This window comes from Oryzias latipes, chromosome 20 (assembly GCF_002234675.1).
Source record: "Oryzias latipes chromosome 20, ASM223467v1".
NCBI lineage: Eukaryota > Metazoa > Chordata > Actinopteri > Beloniformes > Adrianichthyidae > Oryzias > Oryzias latipes.
In genome coordinates, this window is record NC_019878.2 from 18,675,808 (window position 1) to 18,702,677 (window position 26,870).

At 38.1% G+C, this 26,870-nt stretch overlaps 1 protein-coding gene across 2 annotated transcripts in view; it reads left to right on the forward strand.

Annotated features, from left to right (window-relative positions):
• Positions 1-700: 700 nt before the first annotated feature.
• Positions 701-26,870, forward strand: part of plod2 (procollagen-lysine,2-oxoglutarate 5-dioxygenase 2) — a 32,159-nt gene continuing 5,989 nt past the window's right edge. For both annotated transcript variants that reach the window (XM_023950214.1, XM_011488974.3), the window contains exons 1-12: positions 701-1,132; positions 14,689-14,780; positions 16,034-16,170; positions 17,916-18,079; positions 20,452-20,564; positions 20,656-20,719; positions 20,920-21,017; positions 22,586-22,687; positions 24,439-24,564; positions 24,655-24,776; positions 25,601-25,705; positions 26,588-26,713. In XM_023950214.1, the coding sequence (XP_023805982.1) occupies positions 1,030-1,132; positions 14,689-14,780; positions 16,034-16,170; positions 17,916-18,079; positions 20,452-20,564; positions 20,656-20,719; positions 20,920-21,017; positions 22,586-22,687; positions 24,439-24,564; positions 24,655-24,776; positions 25,601-25,705; positions 26,588-26,713 (1,352 nt within the window). In that variant the 5' untranslated portion in view covers positions 701-1,029. The remainder of the gene's footprint in view (positions 1,133-14,688; positions 14,781-16,033; positions 16,171-17,915; positions 18,080-20,451; positions 20,565-20,655; positions 20,720-20,919; positions 21,018-22,585; positions 22,688-24,438; positions 24,565-24,654; positions 24,777-25,600; positions 25,706-26,587; positions 26,714-26,870) is intronic.

A 26,870-nucleotide genomic window follows, 5' to 3' on the forward strand; every position in this document is an offset into this window, starting at 1 on the left:
AGACCTGTCCAGGGTGAACTCCGCCTTCGCCAAACAGTTACCAGGACAGGCTTCCACAGGGATATAGCGTAAGGGATAAAGTGGGTTAAAAAGAATGGATGGATGGAATTCTAACTGCAGAATCATCACTTTCTCTTCTCTATTTCCGTTGTTGCTTCATATTGATAAAAAAAGTAACTTTTTTATACCATCTTTGACATTTTAGGCATTTGATACATTTTGAATCAAATTTTTGGCTTTGATAATGACAAAGACTCAAAAGTAATTAAATGAATACACACATAAAAAAATCTTAATAGTAGTAATTGCAGTCCAAAAGTATTTTCACTAAATATTTTATTCAGCTTTAGTAGCCTCAGTGAATTAACAAGAAAATGCCCCCAAAAAAGGTTAACATGCAGATTTATTGTGCCCTATAACTTTGTTCACAGAGGTTTAGATATGTTTTACCGTTAAATGCCTCTTTGTTTGTGCTGGTTAGGGGCCGTTTCTGTGTAAGAACCCAGTTTGGGGTCATGTCTGAATAACATTGGGTCAAAACTGAACCCTGTGGATGAAAAAGTGAAACAATGCATAAAAAGTGTGAGGCAGACTGCTGAGGTGGAGCAGTACTGGTCAGCCGGACGCCCAGGGAGGAGGGGACCAGGGGAGGGATATTTAGCAGCCAGTGGGTGGGGGGTACAAATACAGCTGTGTTTAGTCGCACTTTCACGCAGGACTTCCCTGTGGGTGCGAACGTTTCTTCTCTCTTTCACTGCTTCTTCTACTTGGGCTTTTAACAGGAACCCAAGTGACTGCTGCAGCAATTAAGGAACCACGCCTGTTGCTCTCTAATTTCTTCTAAAATTGCAGCACTTTACATCCATTCCCTGGAACTAAAAGTTTGGTTCAAGGAGCTCCAAACCGGCTGGTCCAAATACGCACGACTTTTTTCTTCCACTTTCCCCTCCAATTATTCAATTATCGCGAGAGCCTGCATCCAGACCCCTCAGACCACCGCTGGTCACTCTGTCCGGCACTGTAACAAAAATGGAGTACTTAAGGTTTTGCGTTTTCTTCTCATTTGGGATCAAGTTTGCAGCTTCTGTCTTCTCTGCGGATGCTCCGCCGGCTTTTGAGAGTATTCCCAAAGGTAAATACAACTTTCAGTCTGTTCTTTGCGGGGATCCCTGCCTCTCATGCAAGCTGCGCCTCCTCAACGCCGGGGAGCTTTATCCTTGCTGTTCCGTGCGTAATGGAGGCGTAAATCCTAAAACTCTGGCTGCGCTTCAGAGGATTCACACCGATAGTGCACATAAGGACTCGCGTGTTTCGGAGATGTAATTTGCCGGCTGCATGATGTCACCGTGGATGCGGCGCAGGTTCCACGCCTGGGGCTCCTTGTGGTAATCTCAACATGTCTGGCTCGAGCCGTCTGCGGTTTCTCACTTGTTTTTCATTCACGTCCTTTGACGGCGCGCAGCTTGCTCTTTTACGCACAGATGACAGGCTTTAACGTTTCAGGGCGACAATCAAACAAGTGGAAGCGAAGCTTTGATGGTGGGAGTGAAACCCGTCACAAACGTGCAGCTATGTGTTGCGCAGAAAACAGCCTTGTTTGAAGCAACAGCACCCAATCGTGCGGTTAACCTCGCAGAGGTCATGGAGGTGAGGTGCTAAAGCAGTGAAGGATGAATGGAGATGATCATCCTCAATGGAAACCTTTTGTCTCAGTTTTATTAGAATGCTGTAGGGACCTTTTAATCCAGCATCACACAATCCAGTACTTACATTATAAGGTAACCTTTTGATTTTTTAGTAGTTTGAAAATCAAACCACAATAAAGAATTTACTGAAGTATTTGACTTCTGCACCTTCTTTCACATCCTAACAGAGATATATAAGGCTTTACTAGAGATGTCATGCAGACAGATTTATCACCAGGAAGAATATGTCATAACTCAAAGATGTGCCTGTACCTAAAATAAAGCTTTTATTATGTTTGGTCTGCATGTCGAAACACAAAAGCCTGTGTAAGGAGGGCGCCTTTACAAGCAGTCAGGGCCGGCCCTGGTCTTCTGGGGGCCCTAAGCGAAATTTTATTTGTGGGCCCTCTAACTGATCTGCAGCACCAACAAAGCGCAACTGTTGTTGTAATATAAATGAAATATCTCCATTAATACATTTGTGAATTATTGTTGCTGCCGAAGAATTGAATACAGTATATTGCCTGCATGTTGGATGCACATTTAGTGGTGCACAACAAATTTTAAATGCAAAGAAATAAATATGAATGACAAATGCATATAGATATATATTTTTTAATGTAACATTAGGCACTCAACAAATGACATTCACAAAACTCCAACTTATTTAAAACAGCAACTTAACAGAAAATCAAATAACGATAAAAAAATCCAACATAAAGAACACAACAGCTCAATGAGGGGGATTTTGGAAAGTCATAGTCTTTCTCAGTCTGAAAAGGACCTCTCTGCACCAAATCCATTCTTACTGGATCAGAGAGTGTGGTTGGTGATTCAGCTGGACCAACTGGACTGGAGGTTGGTGGAATTTTGGATCCAGTCTGCTCCTCTTCCATAGTCTCTCTTGGAGCCTCTGGAACATAAGATACAGAACTTCAACAAAAGAAAACAGTGAAAAGTAAAACAGTCAAATGTTTCCCTTTCAACAGTAGATGTGGTGACAGAAGTTCCTTCTGCAGCTAAAAAACAAGAAATATTATTATAGAATAATCACTGATAAAGCCAATAAAAAGCCAGTTTTTCACAATTTCATGATCTTTTTATACATTTATGAGAGATTTATTGTTTGATTATTTGCATGAGGTGATATTTATTAATTTAATTATGAAGAACTTGGGACTCCATTCTCTTCAGCTGCTGTTTATAAATATAAGGGGTTATGCAGACACTGTTTTTCAAGCTACTTTACATGCTATAAAATTACCTGAGAGTCCATCCTTAGTGATGACAAGAACATCTTGGGATGTGGACGCTGCACCTCCTCCAATACGTTATGAGAGCAGAAGAAACTGTCGGCTGAGACGGAACTGTGCAAAACATCATCATTATGTAGAATCAAAACTGCAAAATACAAATGAGAAATTAATGTACCTATTTATAAATAATAAATGTGAACACTAATTTGAGTATAAATGGAAATACAAGCATTTATACACGTCTTTATCTATTATTTTACGTTCATGATTTTAAAATAAGTACATTTATTTTGTTTATCATTTATAAATGAGAACATTTATTTCCTATTTGTATTTGGCAGTTTTGATTCTCCATATTGTATGCCAATGCAAGATTTTAAGACACATTCAATGTTGAAAAAGTAAGTCAGACTACCTGACCTGCTATAATAAACAGCAGTTTTTTAATGACATAAACCGGAAAATGCAGAACGCACTATATGTGTTAGCAAAACAATTAAACAATACGATTATGACATGAGTTAAAACATTTTTCAGCCACCATACCATCATCATTATTTACTTTTCTTTGCTATTAGCCGTTTTGGAAGGTCATGTCCGACCTCATGATCTTGGAAACTTGGATATCAGAATTATTTTCCAGTTTTCCATTGGAAATGACGACAAACGGGGTCGTTTATGTGCAATCTTCACCTCGGATCGATTAGTATTTACGTAAATTGCGCATCTGCACAGAAAGGCAGGATAATATGGCTCCAACATCCTCCAAACTTACCTTAAGATTGATGTTGAAGTTCTTAATCTTTTTTCAGCTCCTGATGGATAAAGTCTCTCTGGCATGAAGTTCTCTTGTCGTTTTGATCAGTGTGATAAAATGTGCTCGTTTTTTTTCTTTTTCGCAACTTTATTGAAACAAAATGCGCTCGTCAATGCACGCTGTGTATGGTTCAGATGGAATGATGTTGACCAATCGTTGCTAAGAGGGGCGTGACGCCCTTATTTGGGTTGCCAGATTGGTTCAGGTGTGTTGAAGGGGGGATCACAAAAGTGCAGGCAAGTTTCTTTTGCACAAGATTCAGGGCGCACGTTGGTACGGAAATTCTATGAAATGGGTTGCCAGATTTGGGTCTTTCTTTATTTCATTTTTTTCGCCACTTCGGGGCCCTGGTGATGACGGGGGCCCTACGCGGCTGCGTAATTCGCGTATAGGGAGGGCCGGCCATGCAAGCAGTACCTGGGTCTTAAAACCTAAAAGGTAATGGGTCAAGTTTAAAGAGAGCACCTCTGACTTTAAAAAATCTTACTTTCTCTTGCAGTTGGAAATGTCGTTGGAAAAAGCTTGTAAGTGTGTTGCAGAAGCTACTACGGCAAGCCACAAGCTTCCTGCTCCGCTCCATTCTGATGCATCTGCTAGTAGATGACTAGATCCATGTGCGTCTTCGCTTTTGGCATCTGGCTCAAAACTGTACACTGGATAGCTCCAATATTGTTCGCCATTTTTTTTTGTTGCACTAATAATGTTAGGATGGGGTGGTTAGGTGCTGTAACCTTGCAACCTTGACTGCATAAGAGAACTGGGCTGAGTAACTTCTTCCCCCCTCACCCCCAAATAGGAAGTCCCCGCTCCAAGAAGCCAAAATCCGATTGACATCTATATTGACCAGCTCAACAAGCTAGTCTGGACGGCCAGTTCTGTCCTGGGCTGTCCACTAGACTTTGTGGAGGAAGTGGGTGAAAGGAAGATATTGGCCAAGCTAACATCAATCATGGACAACACCTCTCACCCACTACATCAGACAGTGGAGGCGCTGAGCAGCTCCTTCAGTGGCAGACTGTTACACCCTCCATGTAGGAATGAACAGCTGTTAGATCGTACAATGCCACAGTTTAAATATGCACGTACAAAACCGGTTATCATGCATCCATAGCCCATCTGAATATACCGTCTTTTACCTTATTTTATTTTATTTTATTATTACGTATAACATATGTTAAGTCGTAATAGTGTATATAGGTGTAGATTCTTCTTTTTGTTTAATGTTATTACTTTTGCACATTCTAAATACCCTTTAATTCTTCTCTCTCTCTCTCTCTCTCTCTCTCTCTCTCTCTCTCTCTCTCTATATATATATATATCTTTTTTCTTTATTGCAATTTATTCGAGTTAAACTGACCAATCAGATGCCTCAATAAAAGCATGTGGTGCCGCATGAGCCCCACCTTAAACGTTCAAAATGTTTGAATGACTAGTGAATGACTCCAAATGATAGTGTTTGAATAACGGAAAAATTGCGAAAGAATCGACTAGTGTGACTAGTGCAACTTTTTCGACATCACACTAGTTCAGTCCAGTTCTCTTATACAGTCAATGGAGAGCACGTAACCACATGAAAGATGGGAAGGGGACGGCGTTACTCAGCGGCAGCAGTCTCGCCCACAAACACATTTTTAATGAACTACTGCCACTCTATAGAAACTGTGTTCTAGAAAACGATGCAGCTTTTTATTTTTATTTTGGCTCAATCAAGACTGGGAACGCTTCTAAAATACATCAAAAGATGATTGGAGTGGGACTTTAAGGCTCAACAGTTGAGTTACTCTAAATATGACTTTTGAATTTGAACTAGAATGCTAAAACAAAAATGATGGAAAATTATTAATGCTAGAATGTTGTATCGCTTTTGTGTGAAAGAAGCTCATAGTACACTGTGCTGTTTTCATACTTAGGATAGTACTGAACACAAACGTTAAGAAAACTTGGCAGACATTTTTAAAGAACCAAAGATGATGGCAGACGTCTGCAAAGTGAAGTTACTGCTGGGAAATTAGGAACATCTCCACCCACAGTTAGGTCCTAAATCTGGATCCACTTTGCTTATGTTGATGTAGAGAAAAGATCGTTTAGGAATTTTAAAAGTATTACAGAATTGCTGTACTGTGACGTCAGTGTCTTAGATCTAGTTTTTAGAAAATCCATCGCAGTTTTTAAAGATATTTACAGATGAATTGACACTGACGACATAGTGAACACATTTGTAAACATGTGAAGTGTATGATTCTATTGAAGTGCCAGTTTGATGAATGAAATGTTTACGATCTGGATGGTGGGTTCAGAAAAGGCAACGTTACCTCACAGCAAACCCTGGTGTCAACCAAAGCTGGTTCCTAATTGTGTTGAGTTTTCCTGGCATTTCTTGTTCATTGTCAAAAACAGAAGTCGTACATGTTGGTGCAGTTTTAAACTTTTTTTTCTTTTACTGTATTCTATATCTTTAACTCAAAGCATAAAATGGTTGAAATCCAATACGAACAGTGTGATTCAGTAGTGAAACAGATTCATGTATGATGTAGGAATGCAGGCCTCTGCCAAATTCTCACCAGCATTAACCTGGATGGTCGCTGTGAGCAGAGGGTGTGGGTATTGGTTTGGTAGTTTTGGAAAGTTACAAAAATTTGGCTGCTGGACCCCCTCTGTTCATACAACCTGAATGGAGCCTTTCACGCTTTTCACTGCTGGATTTGAACATGCAGGTTTTATGGTGTGAGGTCGTGCTTCTGCACACTTTTGTGCATTAACCTGCCAAGATTTGATAGTTTGATGGAACACAACTGTTTGTTGTCTGATCGTTTATTTTTTCAGGAAATATTTGAAATGATTTGATTATTATTAAGCATTTCAAAATATATTTGTATGAAGTTATAATAAATCTGTTAGGTGCTAGAATAAAATAAGTCCCTCTCATGGTAGTCTTAATGGAAAATTAAAATAACACGTTATAAATAAACTTTCTGTAGTTGAAAGTCATCAGAAATGTTATAATGTTTAATATTTTTTTTCTGTTTAAACTAGTAAAAGGTAAATTGACACCATCCAATGGCCACGAGTATGTAAAATATGCTTCAGGGAGGGCTTTAAACAGGAGAGAAAAATCTCTCCTAAAGTTACTCGTATATATGCAGTGTTTATGGTACGTTTTACTGCCTATAATTACAGTGTAACAAACTAACAAACCAATTTGGCAGACTAAGACTGCAAGCTTGCCTTAAAACATTGTCACATTATTGCCACTCTGCTCATTTCAAAACTGCGTTCTAACCAAATATGCTGTGCTGTTCCTTTTTTTCTTAAATTTGTAATTAAGTATTGGGTAAAGGCTCTTTTACTCAGAGTGTTTTACATTATCTGATGACGACTAAACATCTAAAAGGTGATGCTTGGATTACCATGGTGGTGATTTGCAGCATCATTTCCATCTAGTGACTAGACGGTTGAAGCATAACTGTTGGTCTGTATGTGGCCAGTTTAAAGCCAGATGCAAAGTTTTATAGATGTGTGATTGTTGTCTTCTTCTTCAGTTATAACATCACCAAACCACAGACTTTCCAAAAAGGGTTTAATGGATGGAAAACTCTGGATTTGTTGGAAAACAAGGCCAGTCACACTGATTTGAGACAAGGATAAGAATGTCAGCTGTCAATCACAATACCACATGCTGTTTATGTAAAATTATATTTTCATTTGTTAAAAACCATACATAAAAGGCAACTATGTATATAGGCATCATTGATGAGTTTGAGTTGATTGAGTTTTTCATTTTAAGAAATATTCAATTCATACCATGATTTTGTGGTTGATGATATGATTCATAGTCAACATTAGTTTGTTTTGAAAGATCAGATTAAATACAATTCACTGACCTGAAATAGATCCAAAACATCTTTAGCAAAAACTTCTACCAGTGTCAATCAGAGATAAATAAATGGGTACTGAACAGTGCAGATGAAGTTTCCCATATTCCTTTGTATATCTTGCAAGATAATCAAGTGTAGGTTAAATATGTGTACAAACAAACAGGTAAACAAGAATTAATGGCAAATCCATTCACATTTCTGTTTTGTTGAGTTCATCTCACTGTTGTTTTTCCAAACCAAAATAATACAAACAGAACATTGTTATAACATTCTACCACACTGTATGATCACATGTCTTTGCAAAATTCTAAGTGTTTTCCGACATTGGACTGTAAATGATGGCTTGATCATATTTTGCTGTCATCAAGTGCGTTTGGTGCTGTGATTCACTTGGATGTTTTTGCATTATAAACTGACAAAGTCTCAATTCAAATTGTATTTTCCAATATTCATTTATGTCATTTTGAAATGATGTTATAATAGTATAGGTCGATTTGATTCGATTAAACTTGCTTCAGACAGATCGATCTGGTTGGATTGTAGGAATATAAATCGATGCAGCAATTAAGTCCATCAATCATCACAACCCTAATATAACAACAAATGCAAAAAGAAAAAATGATTGCAATTACATTTACCTACACACATTGTTTATTTATTTATTTTTTATTTAGACAGATTTTTTACTGAAGTTGATTGGGATTAACTTGCTTATTTAATTACTAGTAAGCACCTAGTGGTAATTTGATGAACTGATCTGGCTCTAGTCGTTTTTGTTTGTAAATTAGTCTCAAAGAGTAGACATGAGGTTTTTCCTTAGTCTTACCTATGAATAATCATAAGTATTCGCATTAGCTGAGGGTACTTTTGTAACATCTTCTCCATGTAGATTTGCCATGCCATTAGCTGCAGTATCTGAATAGAATGTGTGAGGGAACTTGGGTTTTATTAACATATTTAACATATTTGCTTGCTTAAATCAATCAGTAATATACTTGCTTCCTTTTGGCAAAGGGGACTGTGAGTCAAATATTGTTGCAATGGCGATGAAGTAAAGATACCTTTAGGCAGAACGGGGGTAAAAATCTGGTTGTAGTCTTTTGTATGCACTCAACACTGTAACGGTGGAAAATCCAATCGTGATAAAAGGTAGAAAAGTCGCATATTTATCTGCTTCCACAAACTGTTGTTGTACTTCATAGAGTTGCCACAAAATGTCTATTCCTATTTAGAATGAGGATTCGGTGAAGATTATGTTTTCTAAACAGTTGAGGCCTGAACTGGAGCCAAAGCAAATGACTATTCTTTATATAGGAACACCGCATAGCAAAAGCATGATAGCTACTTTGGTAGGGTTAAATAAATAAACGATTCCACATTCACAATGACGTATGACAAGACTGAAAAGTAGTTTCCGGGCTAAAATGCTGGTGACATCATGCCACATCCGTAGAGTGCAGTGCCTGCGGTTTAACACGTGTAATTGAAGGTACAGCCTTTTTTTGAGGACACACGACCAATTATGCTTCCATAAAAATACTAAAATTAAAATTCAGATGTTAGTTTTGATCGATAAGGTTTGACATCACTCTGCTTGAGCGTTTGTCTTATCTCTGTTGTATGCGGTCATGCTCCCCCCCCCCCTTCAGGGCTAATTGCTTGCACATGGAGTGCTCACCCAACAACAAAGCTATTTGTTACTGTAGGTTAAATTTAATGACTATAGGCCTCTGTTTTATAGATATACATATTACATCTGTCTGTGGTTTATTTAAGCTCTAATGTCTTTTAAAGCTGGAGACAAACTCTAGTGTTGCAAATGTGTCTTAGATTTATGTTTAAAAAATGTAGAAAAGGTCTGTGAGACCTTTTAAAAAGTTAAAGATATGCAGCTTTTGCACATAAAATGTTGGCAGAGCTCCGAGAATTTAAACACACATCAGTACAAACATGTTTAGGCATGTGGAAAAATCTATATAGGACTTTTGCGTTCACTCCCTACCATTTTGTGCAGCCTTACTGTAACTTATTGGCGTTTATGGAACCCATAAACAAAAATTTACAAAAATAAATGCATAGATAGAGGTTTCTCGGACTTGATTTTAATAACAATGTGGAGGATTTTCAATAAGACTTAAGGTTAAATATTATTATTGTTATATTATTATTGAAAATATTATTAGTGTAATACATGGCAATGTAGTATCATCAACAAAACAAACAAAAAAAAAAGATCAAGGGATTTTACTTTAGGCTTTCTCTGCGACCCTTTGTGCGCTGACAATCCTTCCGATTCCTGGAATCCCCTAAAAATGTATGCACAGTCAAGGTTAATATTTACAAATCCTTACAGCTCAGAAAATGCTGCTATGAAATTTACTAGATGAATTGCCTATTTAGAATAACACATTCTTGAATCACATCCCTAAACTCTCCCTGTTCTAGTGCTGTATATTTTATAGTGATGCATTTTCAAAATGATGGAGTTTTGTGCAAACTAGATAAAGTTGGCTGGACAAACACAAATACATTTTGAATTGTTTCTGTTTGTCATCAAATGAACAAAATCAAGTGACAGACATTCACAACATACTTATGAATTGTAGTCTTTGTTTGTTCACCTTTCGGCATTTCCCTTCAGTGAAGCAGCGTGCACCGATACACAAAGTTTATTTGGCATAGATTTTTACGCCAGATGCCCTTCCTGAAATAACCCGGTATTTAATCTGAGCGGGGGATCTGCACAGGGGTGACCCAGACATGGAGGGTCACCCCTAAACCTGGTTTCCTATGCACCAGTCCTACAGGCAGCCAACTGAACCATCCAGAACTCTGTTCTGTTGCCCTAAAAAATAGTGACATGTGATAAACGACTTACAGTTTCCTAGACCTGACAATTTTGGTGAGACATGAGGTAACGAGGGTTTATTTACTTGGAAAACCAAAATAGAACAGAGCATTTGTTCTCTGGCCAAAGAAATAAGAAAAAATTGATCCCCACGGTCAAGACCTAGGCAGGCTCCCTTGACACCCCTTTTCTTTCTGCATGAAAAGCTTGCCCTGTCCAAGCCCCAGCCAATGGGTCAGGACTTCTGTTCATCCAAGCGCAGAAGTTTACATGGATAGCTGAGCGCTGTGTTACAGAGAATGACTGCAAAGGAAAGATCATTTGGCATCAATGTCTATTTTTGGAGATGAGTTGCAGCTGCACTGTTAGAGTTTCATTCCTCTCCTCTTGGAGTTTTCACACTGTACTGTCAAGAGCAAACTCTGTCTTTGTATAATTTTCATGCCCACAATAGAAACCTTAGCTGTATTAGAAAAAGACATTTTCCCAAAACTTCATAAAACCCAAACACTTTTTTTTTCAGGGTAAATAAATACAGATAAAAAGTTTACATAAAGGTGCAGATTGGAACTTCTTTTGTCAGTAATGTCCTCCAACAGCTAATGCCTAAATATGTCATTTCCTTTTTAACATTGTCTGTTTTTTGCTGTTTAGTTCGGGAACAAAACCTGGGGAAATCAGTTTTCTTCCGTGGAGTCAGAACCTGTAGACTCAGGAACTGATTGCCTCATGCAAGGACTGAGGTTGTGGGGCTGGTCAAAACATTCCATGGTGGCATTGTGTTGGGCATGGGCAAGATCCATATTGAGTTTCTCGAGACTCTTAATGCTATAGGGAACTGTGTAGTTGACATGTCCTTGTAAATCTGAATGAAAACCCTTGCCTTTGGCTTTTTAGAGCCACGTTTAAAAAGAAAAAGGAAAAAACAACAGGAATCTTATACTGTCACAGAATGATGTTTCAGTCAAAAAGAGTTTTCTTGGAAGGTTGGTAGCATTGGTTAGTGATGAGCTCTAATGTCTTGCTTCCTGGTTGTTGCAAGCATGTTTCACCAGGACCAGGCCCTGCGACAAACTCAAACAATATTGGACAGACCATGTTGCTGTGCGGTTTCCTCCTCTATGTCCTTCTGAAGGACGTTGAGAGAGGTGAGAGCATATAGTCTTTGTTCAGGTTGCTGCGGTTCAGGTTCTGTGACATTATTTTAAATATGTGAAAGTTTATGAACAAAAGAGATAATATAAGAAATGACTAATGACTACCGCCCTGTTTCCACTGAGCGGCATGGTATGGTCCGGGATTTTGAGCGTTTCCATTATAAAATGGAACCATTAAGCTGGACGAACTGTACCATTTTGGTTGTAGGTCCATAAAAAAATCGAATGGACTGTTCAGAGCGGAGCTATTGTTGAAACCCATTGATTGGCTGAAGGTCATAATGACAAAAGAAAGTGCTATGAAGGCAGCTGTATTTCTCTTAAACAATCTTCTCTCAAACAACATGACATGCTTTGTATATGCCATGTACCAAAAGCCAAGCGGAAAAAACTGAGCTGCTGGATGACCTCCATTGTTGTTGTTGGCTTCACTCCACATGTATCGTGATGGTCCAAGTGATGGAAACGCTCACCTGAATTGCATGGACCATTCTAAACCGGACCAGACTGGACCAGACCATACTGCTCAGTGGAAACATGGTTTGAGATCACAGTGATATATTTTAAATGAAAGCGAGAGTAAATCATTCCACAATCCAAATCTTGGCTGCATTGATGTCTTTCTAGGAATTACATTTGTTGGCAGCTGTGTTGTCTTTGGAGGCAGTCTTGTAAGAACCATCAAAGGTTCTCAGCCATAGTTCACACAAGGCTTTGTCTGGGCGTTATTGTGTTCATACCACATAAGAAACTTCTAAGTGTTTGTACAGCAGATGTGCTGTATAAACTCAAAGTAAACAGTAAGTTTTAGCTCTCTTCACAAACACAGCTTACATCCTTGGGGTGTGCTTTAGAGGAGGCCTGCTCTTTGGGAGGCAGCCTTCAGCCTCCATATTTACGACAGACACAAAGTGTGAGCTTTCATAGGGTCAGGGAAACATCCCAAAAGGCTAACTGGTGTTAGCTGTCAGTGTCTATTTTCCTGACAGCAAAGGTTTGCATGACATTGGAAGTAACAAGTGTTTATTTTCAGAAGGCCTGCTGGAGGGAACTCTCAGATTTTAAAAAGGAAAAGTGTAAGCAGAAAAAACCTCACACAGATAACAAATATACTCAAAAAAAGAACACTATTTTGATTATGGGTACCATTATGATAGTATAGAACTAATCATTCTCTCAAGATTTTCTCCGCATGTCAAGAAATCCTAAAAGAAAACGGGATTGCATCTGCTTTTAGGATAGTTTAAGCACTTCAAAAATGTCTCAGAAGGAAAACTTTCCAATTCCAACTAGGTGTGTTGTTTCCATAAAATATCCAAACATGGAGATTGTTCATGTTATACATCATATTGCTGCCCTCCACCTCTTACTTGCTCCTGTCAATGTCTTTGCTTAGGCGAATAAAGCCCGTAAATATCGAGTGTTACTACCAGAACCACCTGTTTTACAGGGCTGTAAGAGAAATGTGTTTCCCAGATGAAGGAAAACTCCTCTTGCCTCAGTTATGTTCCAACATCTTCCTTGTAGCCAAGAGCAAGAATGGAGAGCACCTGTTGCAGACGGCAAGTGTCTCTGCTCTTTGTACAGTTCATGAAGTTAAACCTGGGATTTTCTCGGTTTCTTAGATTACTTTAGGAGCAGCGTAGACTCAGTAGACAGATCTCAGTCTGGTTAACTCACTTCATTAATTTTTTATTACAACTCATGTCTGAGTTTACAAGCATTAAGACTCAGAAAATGCTAGACTTTGACAATATATTGAGGGAAATTGCCAGTCTCATGGAATGACAGTTTATTTCACCTGATACCTACTTTTGTCACATTAAACAGAAAATGTAAGTAAGCTTAAGTTTTTTATCAGGTATCACTCAATTGTAATGAAAATGTTCGAATAGAATGACTAGTCACGACACCATCAGTCTGGATGTTAAAAATTAAATATAAAAATCCCAGGTTAAAGTTGTTTTTTTATCAGAATTAATTTGGTCGTAAAAATGGTCTTGGAAAAAAAATAGACAAATAAAGGTTCAAACAAAACACTTATTTTCATAGCTTTGCTAATTGTTTTTTCATAAGGTGCTGCTCTGCCTCTTGAACTGACTAAACTGTTACACTCACTCAAACTCAAGCCTTTATAGATCCTGATATAGTTCTTTTGGACTCTAAAATTGTAATCAAAATTGGAGTGCCAATGACTTATAAATATTTTACAAGGATTTTGTGGATTACATTGAGTGTTTCTGTAGAGGGCAGGTTGGCAGCCATGAATTCAATGAAAATTTTGATTACTCTTCAAGTGGTCCTTTAAAACTGCATTAAAGTGTCATTAAACGTCTTTGCTAGACTCTCTCTTTGAAGACTGGCGCAGATTAATATTTTACACATTTTTAAAGGGCAGCTGGGTACGAAGTGGCGCTTCCCATTCGTGCAATAACATTTCATTGACATGATCAGGAAAACCAAAGGGCTTTTTCCTTCACACTTGAACAGAAGGAACCTTCCTGCTTCCAACTGAGCTGCCTGTTTTTAAACACAAACTCTGCAAGAATTTCTTCACGTCTCTGGTTTCACGTTAGGGCTTGGTGAAGATTGGTGTTTGGTTAACCCTTCGTCAAACCTCAGATTTCAGCGCTCATGGCCACTGGACATGTCCTCGAGGTTTGTGGGACTTTTTCCTACCTAAGAGGAAAGAGATAATTGAGCCCGTCTTTGAGAAAAAAAAGCCTCTGTTTTGGAATCAAATTAAGACTACAGTACTTCTTTCTATTTAGAAACTTAGGTCTACACTGCCGAACCAAATAGTCCACAGTTTGTTGACATATAGGTTTGAGGTTTACAAGAGACATGGTTCACAGAAATGGGAATCTCAATACTTATATTTATGCTTGGAAAAATATAAGAATGTCTCTGCGGATTCTTTTAACTGAAGCCAAAATTTTTACAACTTCAAGTGACTCATTTTTCATTTCAGAGAGCATACCCTTTTATCCCTTTAATCTGGAAGCTGAAAAATGTCATCATATTCATCAAAATATGTCTCTCATTTTTAGAGAAACTGCTCATCTTAACTGTGGCCACAGAGGAAACGGATGGCTTTCTGCGCTTCATGCGTTCTGCCAACTATTTCAACTACACTGTAAAGGTAAGATATTATTTTCTTAAAGGGTGCCAAATGCCGCCATGTTAAAATGAATGTACTGAAACACAGCAATAAAGCATCGTCTTTTACTGGGTCTGATGAAAACAAACTGCAAGAACGCTAATGGATTCCTTAGTTTTGCCCATCAGTTCACTTCAATGGTTGATTTAAAATCAAGTGTAGCAGAGAGAGGTAAAAGTTTATGTTGCCATTCACACGATGGGGGTATAATAAGGGCTGCATCTGAGACAGGAACATCAGTAGCAGATAACAGAGATGAGATTTTCTTTGATACAAGGGAAGAAAATCTGGATGCAGGGCAATTCTTTGGAGTATACCTTGAGAAAGTAAAATCACGGGTCTATGAAAAGGAAAATCAAGTGTTACCCAAAATAAAACCTGTTGGGATTGAAATCACACCCTTTGAAGCAACAGTGTTAGCCTTCACATCACCATGCGTCCACACATTTTTAAAGAGTTGCTCTGAAATGGGTACATGGCGTTTTCATATTGACCTCCAAATTCTTAGTTTGTGGCACCTGTTGCCTGATTCTACAAAGTGTATGTAGTTTCTTGTGGCGTCAAATCATGCAATGAGGACTATGAGGGAGCTAAACAATGGTTTCAAATTATTGTTTCAGCAGTGTCATCCATCCCCTTCTTACTGTCATCAATTGCAAAATGGTAGAACAAAAAAAAATCACATGAATTTATTTTAATGGCCTATGTTGGTCATTAGAGAAGTCATTATGTACTTGCAGATTATAAATTCTCTGAACAGCCTGGTGAGGTCCTAGTTTCACCTAAACACACCAGCTATCTTGAAACCAACAGACCATGTTGCCATTACAGCTGGATGCACATTTGTCTGATAATGTTCTACGTCATTTCAAATCAATAGGTCATAGATCACTTTGGCATTGCCACAAGAAAAAATCTAATTTGTTTAAGAAAACCTTTTTTATTCAATGTCGCAAAGACACATTGATTGATGTCATTAAAAGATTGAAACAATGACTGTATACTCTTGTACTAACAAGATTTCTACTTGTTTTTACCATGAATAACAAATAGCACCATCACTACCATATAAATTAACTGATAAAATAATTTAGAAACACAATCTGTTGTACAGATTTCCTTTGTTTTGCTTTTTGCATAGTATCAATTGAAAGTTTTAAAAATCCTCGGGCAGTAAATAAATGTGAAGAAATATTGTCCTTTCAGTTTTACATTTGTCTTTGTGTTTATCTTAGGTCCTTGGAATGGGAGAGAAATGGAAAGGGGGTGATGTGGGTCACTCTATCGGTGGAGGACAAAAAGTGAGACTACTGAAGAAAGCCATGGAAGCTCTCGCTGACCAGGAGGACCTTGTAATCCTGTCTGTGGACAGGTACTTCACTAACCTTTTCTCGGTTCTACACATTAGAAAACAATATATACTCAGGTGTCACTTTTCACAGACAAATTCACTTTATTATGCAGCCAAAATCTTTTAGAAACTTTTTTCTCAACTTCTTCCACAGAAAAATAGTGCAAAACACTTTAATTGTGGCTGAGAGACGTTTCTCAGAGGCTGTGATTATTGCTTTAGATGTGGTATCTCCTGAGTGAGAGGTGTTTGTGGATAAAAACAGCACTTATTCAGGCTAAAGCTTTATTATATGAGAAGAAAGTACTTCTCACATGCATGGAACTGAATTATCAGCTTTCAAGGCCAATGCAAATTTTCACATAAGTATTGTTAGGGTTTAAAAATAATAAGAACTTTGCATGGCATTCATTTCTCCCTAAATAGAGAGAAATGTAATTTTATTTACTGCACCAACTTGAATAATGTGAACCATAATTGCTGTGAAGAGCTGTCACACCCTTGAAACAGGTAATTGGAATGTAATTTTCTTTTTTTTTTTTTTGTAGAGGAAGTGATTTTAGTCTAATAAACTGTTTCTACACTGAAGAAGATTGTCAGCCATTTGCAATTATTTTCTATGTACACTCCAGCTGAGCCAGCCAAAGCGGTTTGACACTTTCAGATATCATCTGTAAAGTGCAAATTAAAATGTCTTCCAAATTTTGATGTCTGGGCTGGGGGGCCGATGTAAAAATAAATGCAAGGCTTGATGAATAGATAGGAAAGTAATATAGCAAGGAGTAGTTCTTGACTAAATATCTAAATACGGCAGAAAGAGATCCATAAAGATAAATTGCAAAGTATGATTATACCTAAATTTAATGCACCTTTGTTGAAACCAGTAAAATAAAGGCAAAAAAGTGGGTAAATCATAACAATATGGGGCTCATAACGCTGAATCAACAGTGTCCAATTTATTTCAATCTGCATGTAATTCATCAAAAGATTTTTTTTTTTTTTTTAAATGTTTCTCACACTCGGTCACAATGTTTGGTTGGGCATTTTGCCCAAGAGCTGAATGACCGTTAAATGTTGGAGTTGAGCTGCAGTCGGCTTGTCATAAAAGGGCAAGGGTCATAGGTTTCCTGGACGGATTTGTTTTGAATTATTTACTTAGGTGGTTTGAAGAAATTATAGTTCGACTTTTTAATTCAGATGAAGGAAATGACCATGATTTATGAGGGAACAAGTCACAAAGGATACTTGTATGAGCATGTGTTTTCCAGATGTGAACACAACATACAGACTTCCTCACCTACACTAAACTTTTATTTATTTAGTTTTTTCTGGCATGACTTTTTGTTTTCGACTCCTTTGTTATGGTAAATTACATCTCACATTTCCAGTTTTTCTTTTAATAGACAATGTTTTACCTAAAAATAATGTCATAAGGGAGTCATCAAAAAAATTTGGTCTTTGCAAAAGGACACGTTTTCTTTTTGTCTGTCAGTCTGCCTTCTTGCAGTTTGTGTCCCTTTGTCTGTTAGTGTGTGTCAAAACTGAGCACTTTTGGAAACACCACACCAGCTCCCTGAAAGCCTGCTTTAACAAATCATGGGGAATGTTCGGTGTTGACATTTAGATCTCTATTGGTTTCAGGAAAATTGATGGCTTGGTCTGGTGTCTGACATACTCGAGCATGTTCTAGAAAAAAAACAACTCCTCAAGAATGAATAAAAACGATAAAGATCAGGTGTGTTTTTATCTTCACTGTTTCTTTTTAGTTATGATCTTATCTTCGCTGGAGGACCTGAAGAGATTCTCAAGAAGTTTAAGCAGGCCAATCACAAAGTTCTGTTTGCTGCAGAGGGGTTGATATGGCCTGATAAACGCCTGACTGACAAGTACCCCTCGGTGCGCAGTGGCAAACGTTTCCTTAACTCCGGAGGTGGGTTGTATAAATGTTCAAAAAAGGTGAACCTTTTTACAGTTCTCTGACTTCATGCTGTTTCTATTGTGTATATAGGGCTTCAAGAAACGTTCAAAACTTAGATATTACTCAAATCTGGAAATGGCAGAGCCCAGTAAAGCCAATTATCTAGAAATTACAACCAAAATTAAATTCATTATGCTCCAATTATAGTCGAATTTGTTCTAACTCATTTTATAGTATTCATAGAAAATGGAAAATCCACTTATTTTATAAAGTCAACATTAAAATAGACTTTTAAATTGGATTTAATTTCATATCCTGGCTTTGGACAGAGCAGTAGGCCACTGTCGGAATGGAAAATTCACTTTTAACCTGAGAAGACCTTCAGCAGAATGGCACAGGAAAAGCTGCTTCTGGGTGGTTTCAGGGCTGAAGTAGATTTTGCATCCAGACAGTGAAACAATGGAAAAAAAATCATCTGTTCATAGAAATCTGCTTTTATGAATGCTACAACATTATGAATGTATTTCAAATTATCTGTAGAGAACAACAACATCTTATTTAGGGTCTTTGCCCTCCTGAACAAAGCCAATCTGGAGATAAGATAAAGTTTCAACTAAGATTTGTTCTGTTTACATGAAGAGGTTTACTGGGGTTTTTTAGTTTAGAAAAGTGTTTCTCTAACTGGACTGTAAATCTATCCAACCCCCCCTCAGCATTTCTGGGTGCACAGGGATTTGCACATTCCACCATCAGCTATCGACCTCTGAAGACTTGCAGGCCTCGTCGGAATTCAGTGGGCTGAACAGCAGCAAATCTTTGCTGTTATTAGTGTAAGGAGTAGTGGGGCAGCTCTGCAGGATCGGACCAGACTTAGTGTTGGTTTTGAAAATATAAAAACCCCAGGATTTCCTTCTGTGTCTCGAGGTGCATTATTGGAGCGTATTTTACTCTGTAAACTTGCACTTTGAGGTATTTCCTGTCCACACTTCATAGAATATGGGAGAAGTCCATCAATGTGGTTATTAACTACATAGTTGGAGATTTCTTTTTTTTAGCAATCAGCCTCCCTGTGGTTGCTTTGGCAGATAGCTATGTAACATGCCTGTAGGCGTAATGCAAATATGATATCATGGGCTGGGGATGTATGGGAAAAAAACATGGAAATGTGCAGACACGTCCAGCAAAGAGCATGCTCCTATACTTGGTCTGAAAGACAGAGTTCCTCAGAAGTGGAAATGCTGCCTTCGTTGTGGCCATCAGTCTGGTCTGACCTCCCATAGTGGAGTCTAGCCGTCTTAGACCGATCAGAGAACGTTTTTAGCGCTCATTGTCATTGACATGACATGTGGATTTGTCTTGGGGCCCTGAAAATGCCACAAATGCAGGCTTTGTTTGTGTTGCCACAGCTACCGCCCAAGTGACCAGTAGGGAAAGTTTTTTGGTATCTGGACACACTCCAATGTCACAGAGAGTGCAGTGTTATGGAGCAGAAGGAAGGATATGAAGGGCTTATATGTCACTTTTGCTTTTTATTTAGGCAGTATTACAAAGATAAGAATAATCCCAGCTAATTTATTTGAAGATTTTATTATTTTGGAGCAGAAAAAAAGCTTTAACTGCTAGATATAGCATATAGATTAAAGTCTGTCTCCCGACTTAGTAGGGTTTTGTATTTCCCAATTAAAAAAAAAAAATGGCGCAAAACATTTTTTTAAAGGATGGAGTTGGTCAATAGGCAGCACCTTCCCAGGATCTTTTTCTCATGGCCAAACAACATAGTCTGCACAAAAGTCCCGATCTCCTTTGATTTCCATTTTCTCACTCCTGCCACTTACATTATGTCATGTATATCCATTGACTTGTTTACAAAGTCTAAGGCTTTTTCGCAAATGATGGTATGCAAAACCCTGCAATCTTTTGCTGTGGCCTGTGTGCCTGGCAGAGAGCAAAAAAAAAAAAAAAAAAACGGGAGCGCCAGAGGAAACTGAAGCAGAGATTGCCATGAGAACATTTTCACGGGAGGGAAATCACACAGTGGTTGCAGCTCAGCCACCAGCAAGAGGGCATGACAAAAAGGTGACAGGTTTCCTGTCACATACTTTTACACCAATTCCTGTCAAGAGAGTGCAGAAGGCTGACGTCTTGTGAGTTTGGGGTTATTGCCAAAAAAAACACTCTTTCCTTTGAAAAATATAAACTAACCTACTGAGGATGGCAAAAAAAAACAACAAAACAGACTCTGAAGGGGAAAAGTGTGCATTCCCTGGAGCCAGCACACAGTGTAATTGTCACCAACAGTCTGGCAGTTGTAAATGACCTTATAAACATGTCTAACCCTATATTTAAGATCTCACTATGTGTTTCACACTGTTAATTACCTGCAGGTATAATTGGCTATGCCCCGTATATAAACAGAATTGTCTCAGAATGGAACCTCCACGATAATGACGACGACCAGCTCTTCTACACCAAAATCTACCTGGATCCATTGAAACGAGTAGGTTTTTGTTGTGTCAGCACCACCATCCACTTTACCATTTTTTCTTTTTGTTTTTTTTATGTATAAGCTAATTTGCCGTGTCTCACAGGAAACTCTCAATATGACTCTTGACCACAAGTGCCAGATTTTCCAGAACTTGAATGGAGCTGTTGGTGAGGAATTATAGAAACCCAATTCACCATTATTTTATCTTTACCTAACTGTTGTATTTACAGTAATGTGTCCGTTGAATTGCTTCAAAACTGGAGTAAACACTGGATGTTTTTCTGTTGTGAAACATGGCCTATGACAAAATATGATAGTCAGCTTTTATCAGCCGGATTGAAATGTCTTGTGTTCCCCTTTTTGGCAGATGAAGTGCTTCTTAAGTTTGGAACAGGCAGAGTAAGAGTGCGAAACACAATGTACGACTCTCTGCCCATTGTCGTTCATGGCAACGGAAAAACTAAAGTAAGTAAAAAAAAATTGTGACCTGTTGACACATCTACATGACTTTCAGATGATCTATCTTAGCAACATTTTTTTTAACCGGTTTATTAAACATCATTGAAAATAAAGATTATAAAATGAAATATAGCACAGAAATACGTAAACAGGATGCTACATATTACCCCCAAATACAAAGACCAGTTGATTTTTTATTATTATAATTATTTAATTAATTTAAGCTTTATTTAATTAAGGGGGTCCCGTTCAGATTTAAAACCTCTTTTTCAAGGCAGCCCTGAAGAAGAATCAACAAAAATAGGATATATTTCATGTTTTACCACCTGTTCCCAATTTACTCAATGCTATTAGTCTTTATGTCAGTGTGAGCGATCAATCAGCAAAAAAAGGCCTGCATGATACTTTTATGGAGTTTAAATCTGGTCTTTTCCTTCCTGTAACTCCTCACAAGTCCTGTTTCCCCGCCAGCCTCGTGTGTCTGGATCTCCCTGGAGACAAACTAAAACCACCAAACTATTGACTCACTCTTCCCAGAGCCTTAAACAGCTGAAGGAGAAGCTCTGAATGGTAGATGACAGAAAAGTGTCCTGGCAGTGGTTTTTACCATTGAAGTTACCATTTGTCTGCCTGGAAGCTTATTATTATACCAAGGACTTTGCCAAATGGTGTGTGGCAACAAGCACATGATCACAGTGTTGGTGTCTACAATAAAAGACTGGAAAACTGCAGTACTTTGGAAATTGTGCATGCAATGTTCATCTTCAGTGCAGTATATTTTGTGTAAAGATTGCTAAGACTTAAAAACAAAAAAAACAGATTAAGCACCACTTTCTAGCTTCATACTTGGACTAATGAGCGGTTCAATTTACTCAACCAAACAACTTTAAACTTTAAAAAAAGGGCAAAAGTCCATGAAACATCTATGAATAATAGATACGGAATGATATGAAAGTAACATCAGTGGTAATGGGGTTGGCATTACTGCCAAAATACTGAAAATAAATCTAATTATTCAGAAGTTGACAATTTGATTTGAATTTCTACTCAAAGCCAATTTTGTTTAGTTATAAAAAATAACTTTTCTCATAACTAATACTGGTAATTTAACCGTAACCATGTGAAAACTTTCATTGATAAAAATTGTAAAAGGTTACATCAAAAACTAAATAAATTTAATTTTTTCCTTAAAAAAATACTTTAATAAATGGATATTGCTTTTTCTATGATTTATTTGAAATTTATTTGTTGACTTTTGTGGTAAAACCTCAAGTAAAACTATACATCGCATTATAAATATCCTTTGAAATCATTGCAGGCTAAACATTTTTGGGTATTTTATATGTATAAGGCTTCTGAAAAAGAAAATAGTTCAAATTAAATCTATTTAAAATATTACCAAACGTGAATTTTTTGGGCATGGTTCATCATTATAGAAATATTGATCTTTTGTTTTCTGCTTCAGTTCAAATATCAATGACACATTTAACTCATAGGGAAAAAGCTGACATTTCACACATTTTTTTTCTGAAATATGGACAGAAGTAATTTATTCACTTGCTTTCTGTTCACAGATGTACTTGAACTACCTGGGTAACTATGTTCCCAATGCATGGAACTATGAAAACGGTTGCAGTGGCTGTGATGATGACCTTCTGGACTTGACCCAGTTAGAAGTATGTGCTTTTTTTCTAAGTCATTATTTAGCTCTTTGGTCACTTAAATTTTGTCCTGGGAAAAGTTCAACTTGGGACAATTCTATTCTCTGATTCTCCAGCATGAGCCCACTATCTATGTCCGTCTAGACAGTAAGAGGAGTCTCTAACTTGCCTTATTTGAACAGATAAGCAAGACTGTTAGTATGAATCTGTCCAAAAATAATAGTTGCATCCTTTTGGGCAGTTTTATAAGACTATAAACACGAGGTGAATTCCAGAGAGAAGCGGAAGCACTGCTCCACTGTGGTGCAGGATATGGCTTTGGAAGTTTTCAGAAAGGTTCATTTAAAGGGGTGTCACCGTTGACCAGCCTGCCTTTAGTGGGTTTCTCTGTGTGGGTTTTATCCACAGCAGTAAGTTATAGTGGTTATGCTGAACATTTGTCACAGAGTTCAGCCAAAGCTGGCAATGTATAGACAGAAGGAATGGCAGGCTCTTGGAAACGTTTCTGGATGTGTGGTTGGGTCTTGACAAGAAGGAAGAAGAATGTTACCAACGTCTTTCCTATTTGTGGGCAGTCGACACCCTGAATGTTATTTTCTCCCTTTTTTTTACAGTGTTTTCTGCAGCAAAAATGTAATGCAGAGATAAAAGAAGATTTTAAGATAGTGTTTTTAGGCCGCAAATAATTGTGCACCAAGGCCTTTTTTAAACATTTCTCACCACGGTTCTTTGTCCAGAAAATGCTTTTCATAACAATGATTTTGAGACATTTCATTCTCTGTTTGTTTGGAATAGAGACTTCTGGAAGAATAGGTCATGTGGAAACAGTGGTCACACTGTGTCCAGGGCTTTTTTGTGGTGTAAACTTGGTTCACAGGCAGGCCTGTGAGACCGGTTTCATTCAATGTCCGGCACAGACACTAAGTATTTCACCACCAGAGACCAGGGCTTTGCCAGTCTTCTATATTGTTTTCTTGTGGTGTATGAAAGTATGGGTGTTTCTATTCTATGCCATTATGTATGCTTTAGTTTAGTTTGTTTTTGGCCTTTGTCACTTCATTAGCCTGTGTGTCTTTGCTCTTGGTGTAACATTTAAGCGTAATTTGGTTTGATGCACGAGGTTCCCTGCTTGTGCTTGAAACACTGTCATTGTGAAACTTGCAAATTAGATGGTTCTGCTCAGATCGCCTTTCATCTCCGGCCCAGACTTCTGCTGTGAACTGGTCAAGAGGATCACGAGTCCAGACTGGGTTGAGTAGGCTGGAGCTGAGTGTCATGGGAAAGTCTTTCTTCCACTCTGTCTCTTGGTCACGATATATCATCTTTACCCCAAACTGTCTTCTTTTTTTTTTAAATGCATGGGTCTTTTATGTTTGTGCCATCGTCAGTTGGCTTGGTCAGAGGCGGGTTGCCTCTCCCATGTCCCTGACAGCTGCCATCCTCCTTGTTTTTTTCCAGCTCGCCTTGCCTTCCTCTCTACCTGAATTAAATGATTCTGATTGGCTGAACATACCCAGTTGCTGTAATCAGCAGTAAGAAAACTGTAAATCAGGTTCTAGGAACAGTATGGTGTCATTTTAACAGTTCAAGTAGAATCGTTAAGATGAGCACAAGTTGGCTGTCGTCAAGGTATCTGCAGCCGCTTCATTGTTTAATCGTGTGTGAAGCAAAATGTAAACATCTATGATTAAATGTTAAACAAAGCGGGATGGCCACAGCTAGCGGTTTCAAACAGATGTAATTTATCTTCCCTCTAATCTAAACAGGAATATCCAAACGTGTTGGTCGGAGTGTTCATCGAGCAGCCAACCCCATTCCTACCTGAATTCCTGCACCGCCTGCTGACTCTGGATTATCCCAAAGATAAACTTCAAGTATTTGTCCACAACAACGTGAGTGTGTGCAGCTGCTCGCAGGTTGGCTTCAGGATATTTCGGCACTTCATGGTTGTTCTTAGTCATTAATTTGGGCTCCCTGCTTAGGAGGTTTACCACGAAAAGCACATCCAGACCTTCTGGGAAGAAAGCAAGAATGTGTTCGGCAGTTTTAAAGTTGTTGGACCTGAAGAGAACCTGAGCCAAGGAGAGGCCAGGAACATGGGCATGTATGTGTGTCGTTTTAACACAGAACACAAAATGAAGCAATAAAATCCTTCTGCTCTATGTCAGTGACGGCTTAACAAAGGATTATGCTTAAAACGGCTAAATGCTGTTCTGCTCCAAAATTTTACGTTTGAATAAATACTTCTTAAATGTTTAAAAGTTTTGAAAACTCCCTTTGCGATTTGTGAACGTTATAAGAAGGGGGCAGCTGTGAAAGCTAGGGATCAACAGTTGGCATTCCTGCTAGCGGCTTGCTTTATAATTGTAACTTATTTTTAGAATTTGACAGTTTGCAAACAAGTTTAGTTTACATCATATAATATAATTTATATAATGTATTTTTGCCCCGAGCTATTTAGTGGTAGAAATAAATTACTCTAATTACATTCAATCAAAATTCTTAGACTAACTCCTCAACAGGATAAGCTAAACTTGGGAACTTTCACACCAAGACGATCCAGTACATTCACTACAATTGGGTGGGTAATGCTGACAAAATTCACACACAACATCCTAGAATTTGTATTTTTAGTAGCTTTCTGTTAATACCAGAAAAACACCAAAGGTAATAGGCCAGGACAAATACGAAAATGTGTTTTTGTTTTGTTTTAAAAACTTGTTTTAAAGACTTTTTATTTAAATTAAGCTCTATAAATGCTAAAATAATTTGCCTCATGCCCATCCTCATCCATTGTGATTATGATATTGTACAATAGACTTTGGTTCTTGTAAAAATTCTGATCAAAGAAATGTTTGACTTATAAAATGGTGAAGTTCAAGTTATGAAGTGTTATTTTGTTTTATTTTCCTTTTTCAATGTCACTAGGGACCTTTGTCGAAAGGATGCCACGTGTGACTATTACTTCAGCATCGACTCGGATGTGATGCTAACCAACAGACAGACATTAAAGCTTCTCATTGAGCAAAACAGGTAATCACCCAGTGACTGCAGAAGAAGCCACAGTGGAGCCAGCTCAGCCAGCTTTCTCGGTTTCTGTCGTGATCATTGAACCATTGAAATTATCCCTAAAGGGGCTAAACCTCAAGAACATTACAGGCGAGACGATTAACGTTTTAAAATAAGCTGTTTTGGCTTCCTGTTTTTTTCCCGGCCGCACGGCAACATTGGGAGTCTCTTGCACTAAACCCTGAAATGCCACTGAGAATCACGCAAAAACAAACAAACATACAAATCTTCTTTTTTCTGCCTTCTGTTGCACATGACTGGGAAGAAAGCCTCACATAAACTGTATATCACTGCAGCTGTGGCGGTAATGTGACAGACTGGAGGCATGAAAAGCAAAGAAGCCTTTCTAGGATATTTAAAGGCAGCATGAGAATTCTCTGCTGGCACTGGGATTGTGGGAGGAAAACCATGAAAATGTGCCATTAAGCTTGCCGCAGTGCACCTATTTGCATAAATGCCAGCCAGCAAGTCTTTCATGGTCAAATTATAGTAAATCTTTACTTTTTGCTAGTTGTCTTTATTACAAAAAATATTGTTTTTTATTAAATCATAGTCTGGGGGAAATATGCTCCATATATATTGATTACAGTTTTCAAAACTCCATTAAGAATTTGTTATGATAATGTAAATTAGTTCTGCAGGAGGCATAGGTCTGGTTTAGCCTTACACATCCTCACCATCTGCTTTACAGTGACTCTGTATTTCCATCTGGAGGTTTATCTCTCAGTTGCAGCACATTGATTTGAAGAGAGCCAGTGCATTAGGTGGTTGACTGCCCGTGAGAATTCTCCCACTTTTATCTGCTCCGACACCATTTCTTTGCTCTTTTTCCTCTTTTCCCTCTAGAAAAATAATTGGTCCCCTCGTCACCCGACATGGCAAGCTTTGGTCCAACTTCTGGGGAGCCTTGAGTCTGGATGGGTATTATGCACGATCTGAAGACTATGTAGACATTGTCCAAAGAAAGCGTGTGTAAGTTGCAAGTGGAATTTAACATGATATGGTCGGCATTCACACCTGCATGTGTGATCTCTCATTTGATCTTTTATGTGTTATTAATGTCACAACCCAGTCATCTTTTGATCTTTTGTAAAATTGTTCCCAGTGGTTTTTTATTTATGCTTATGCT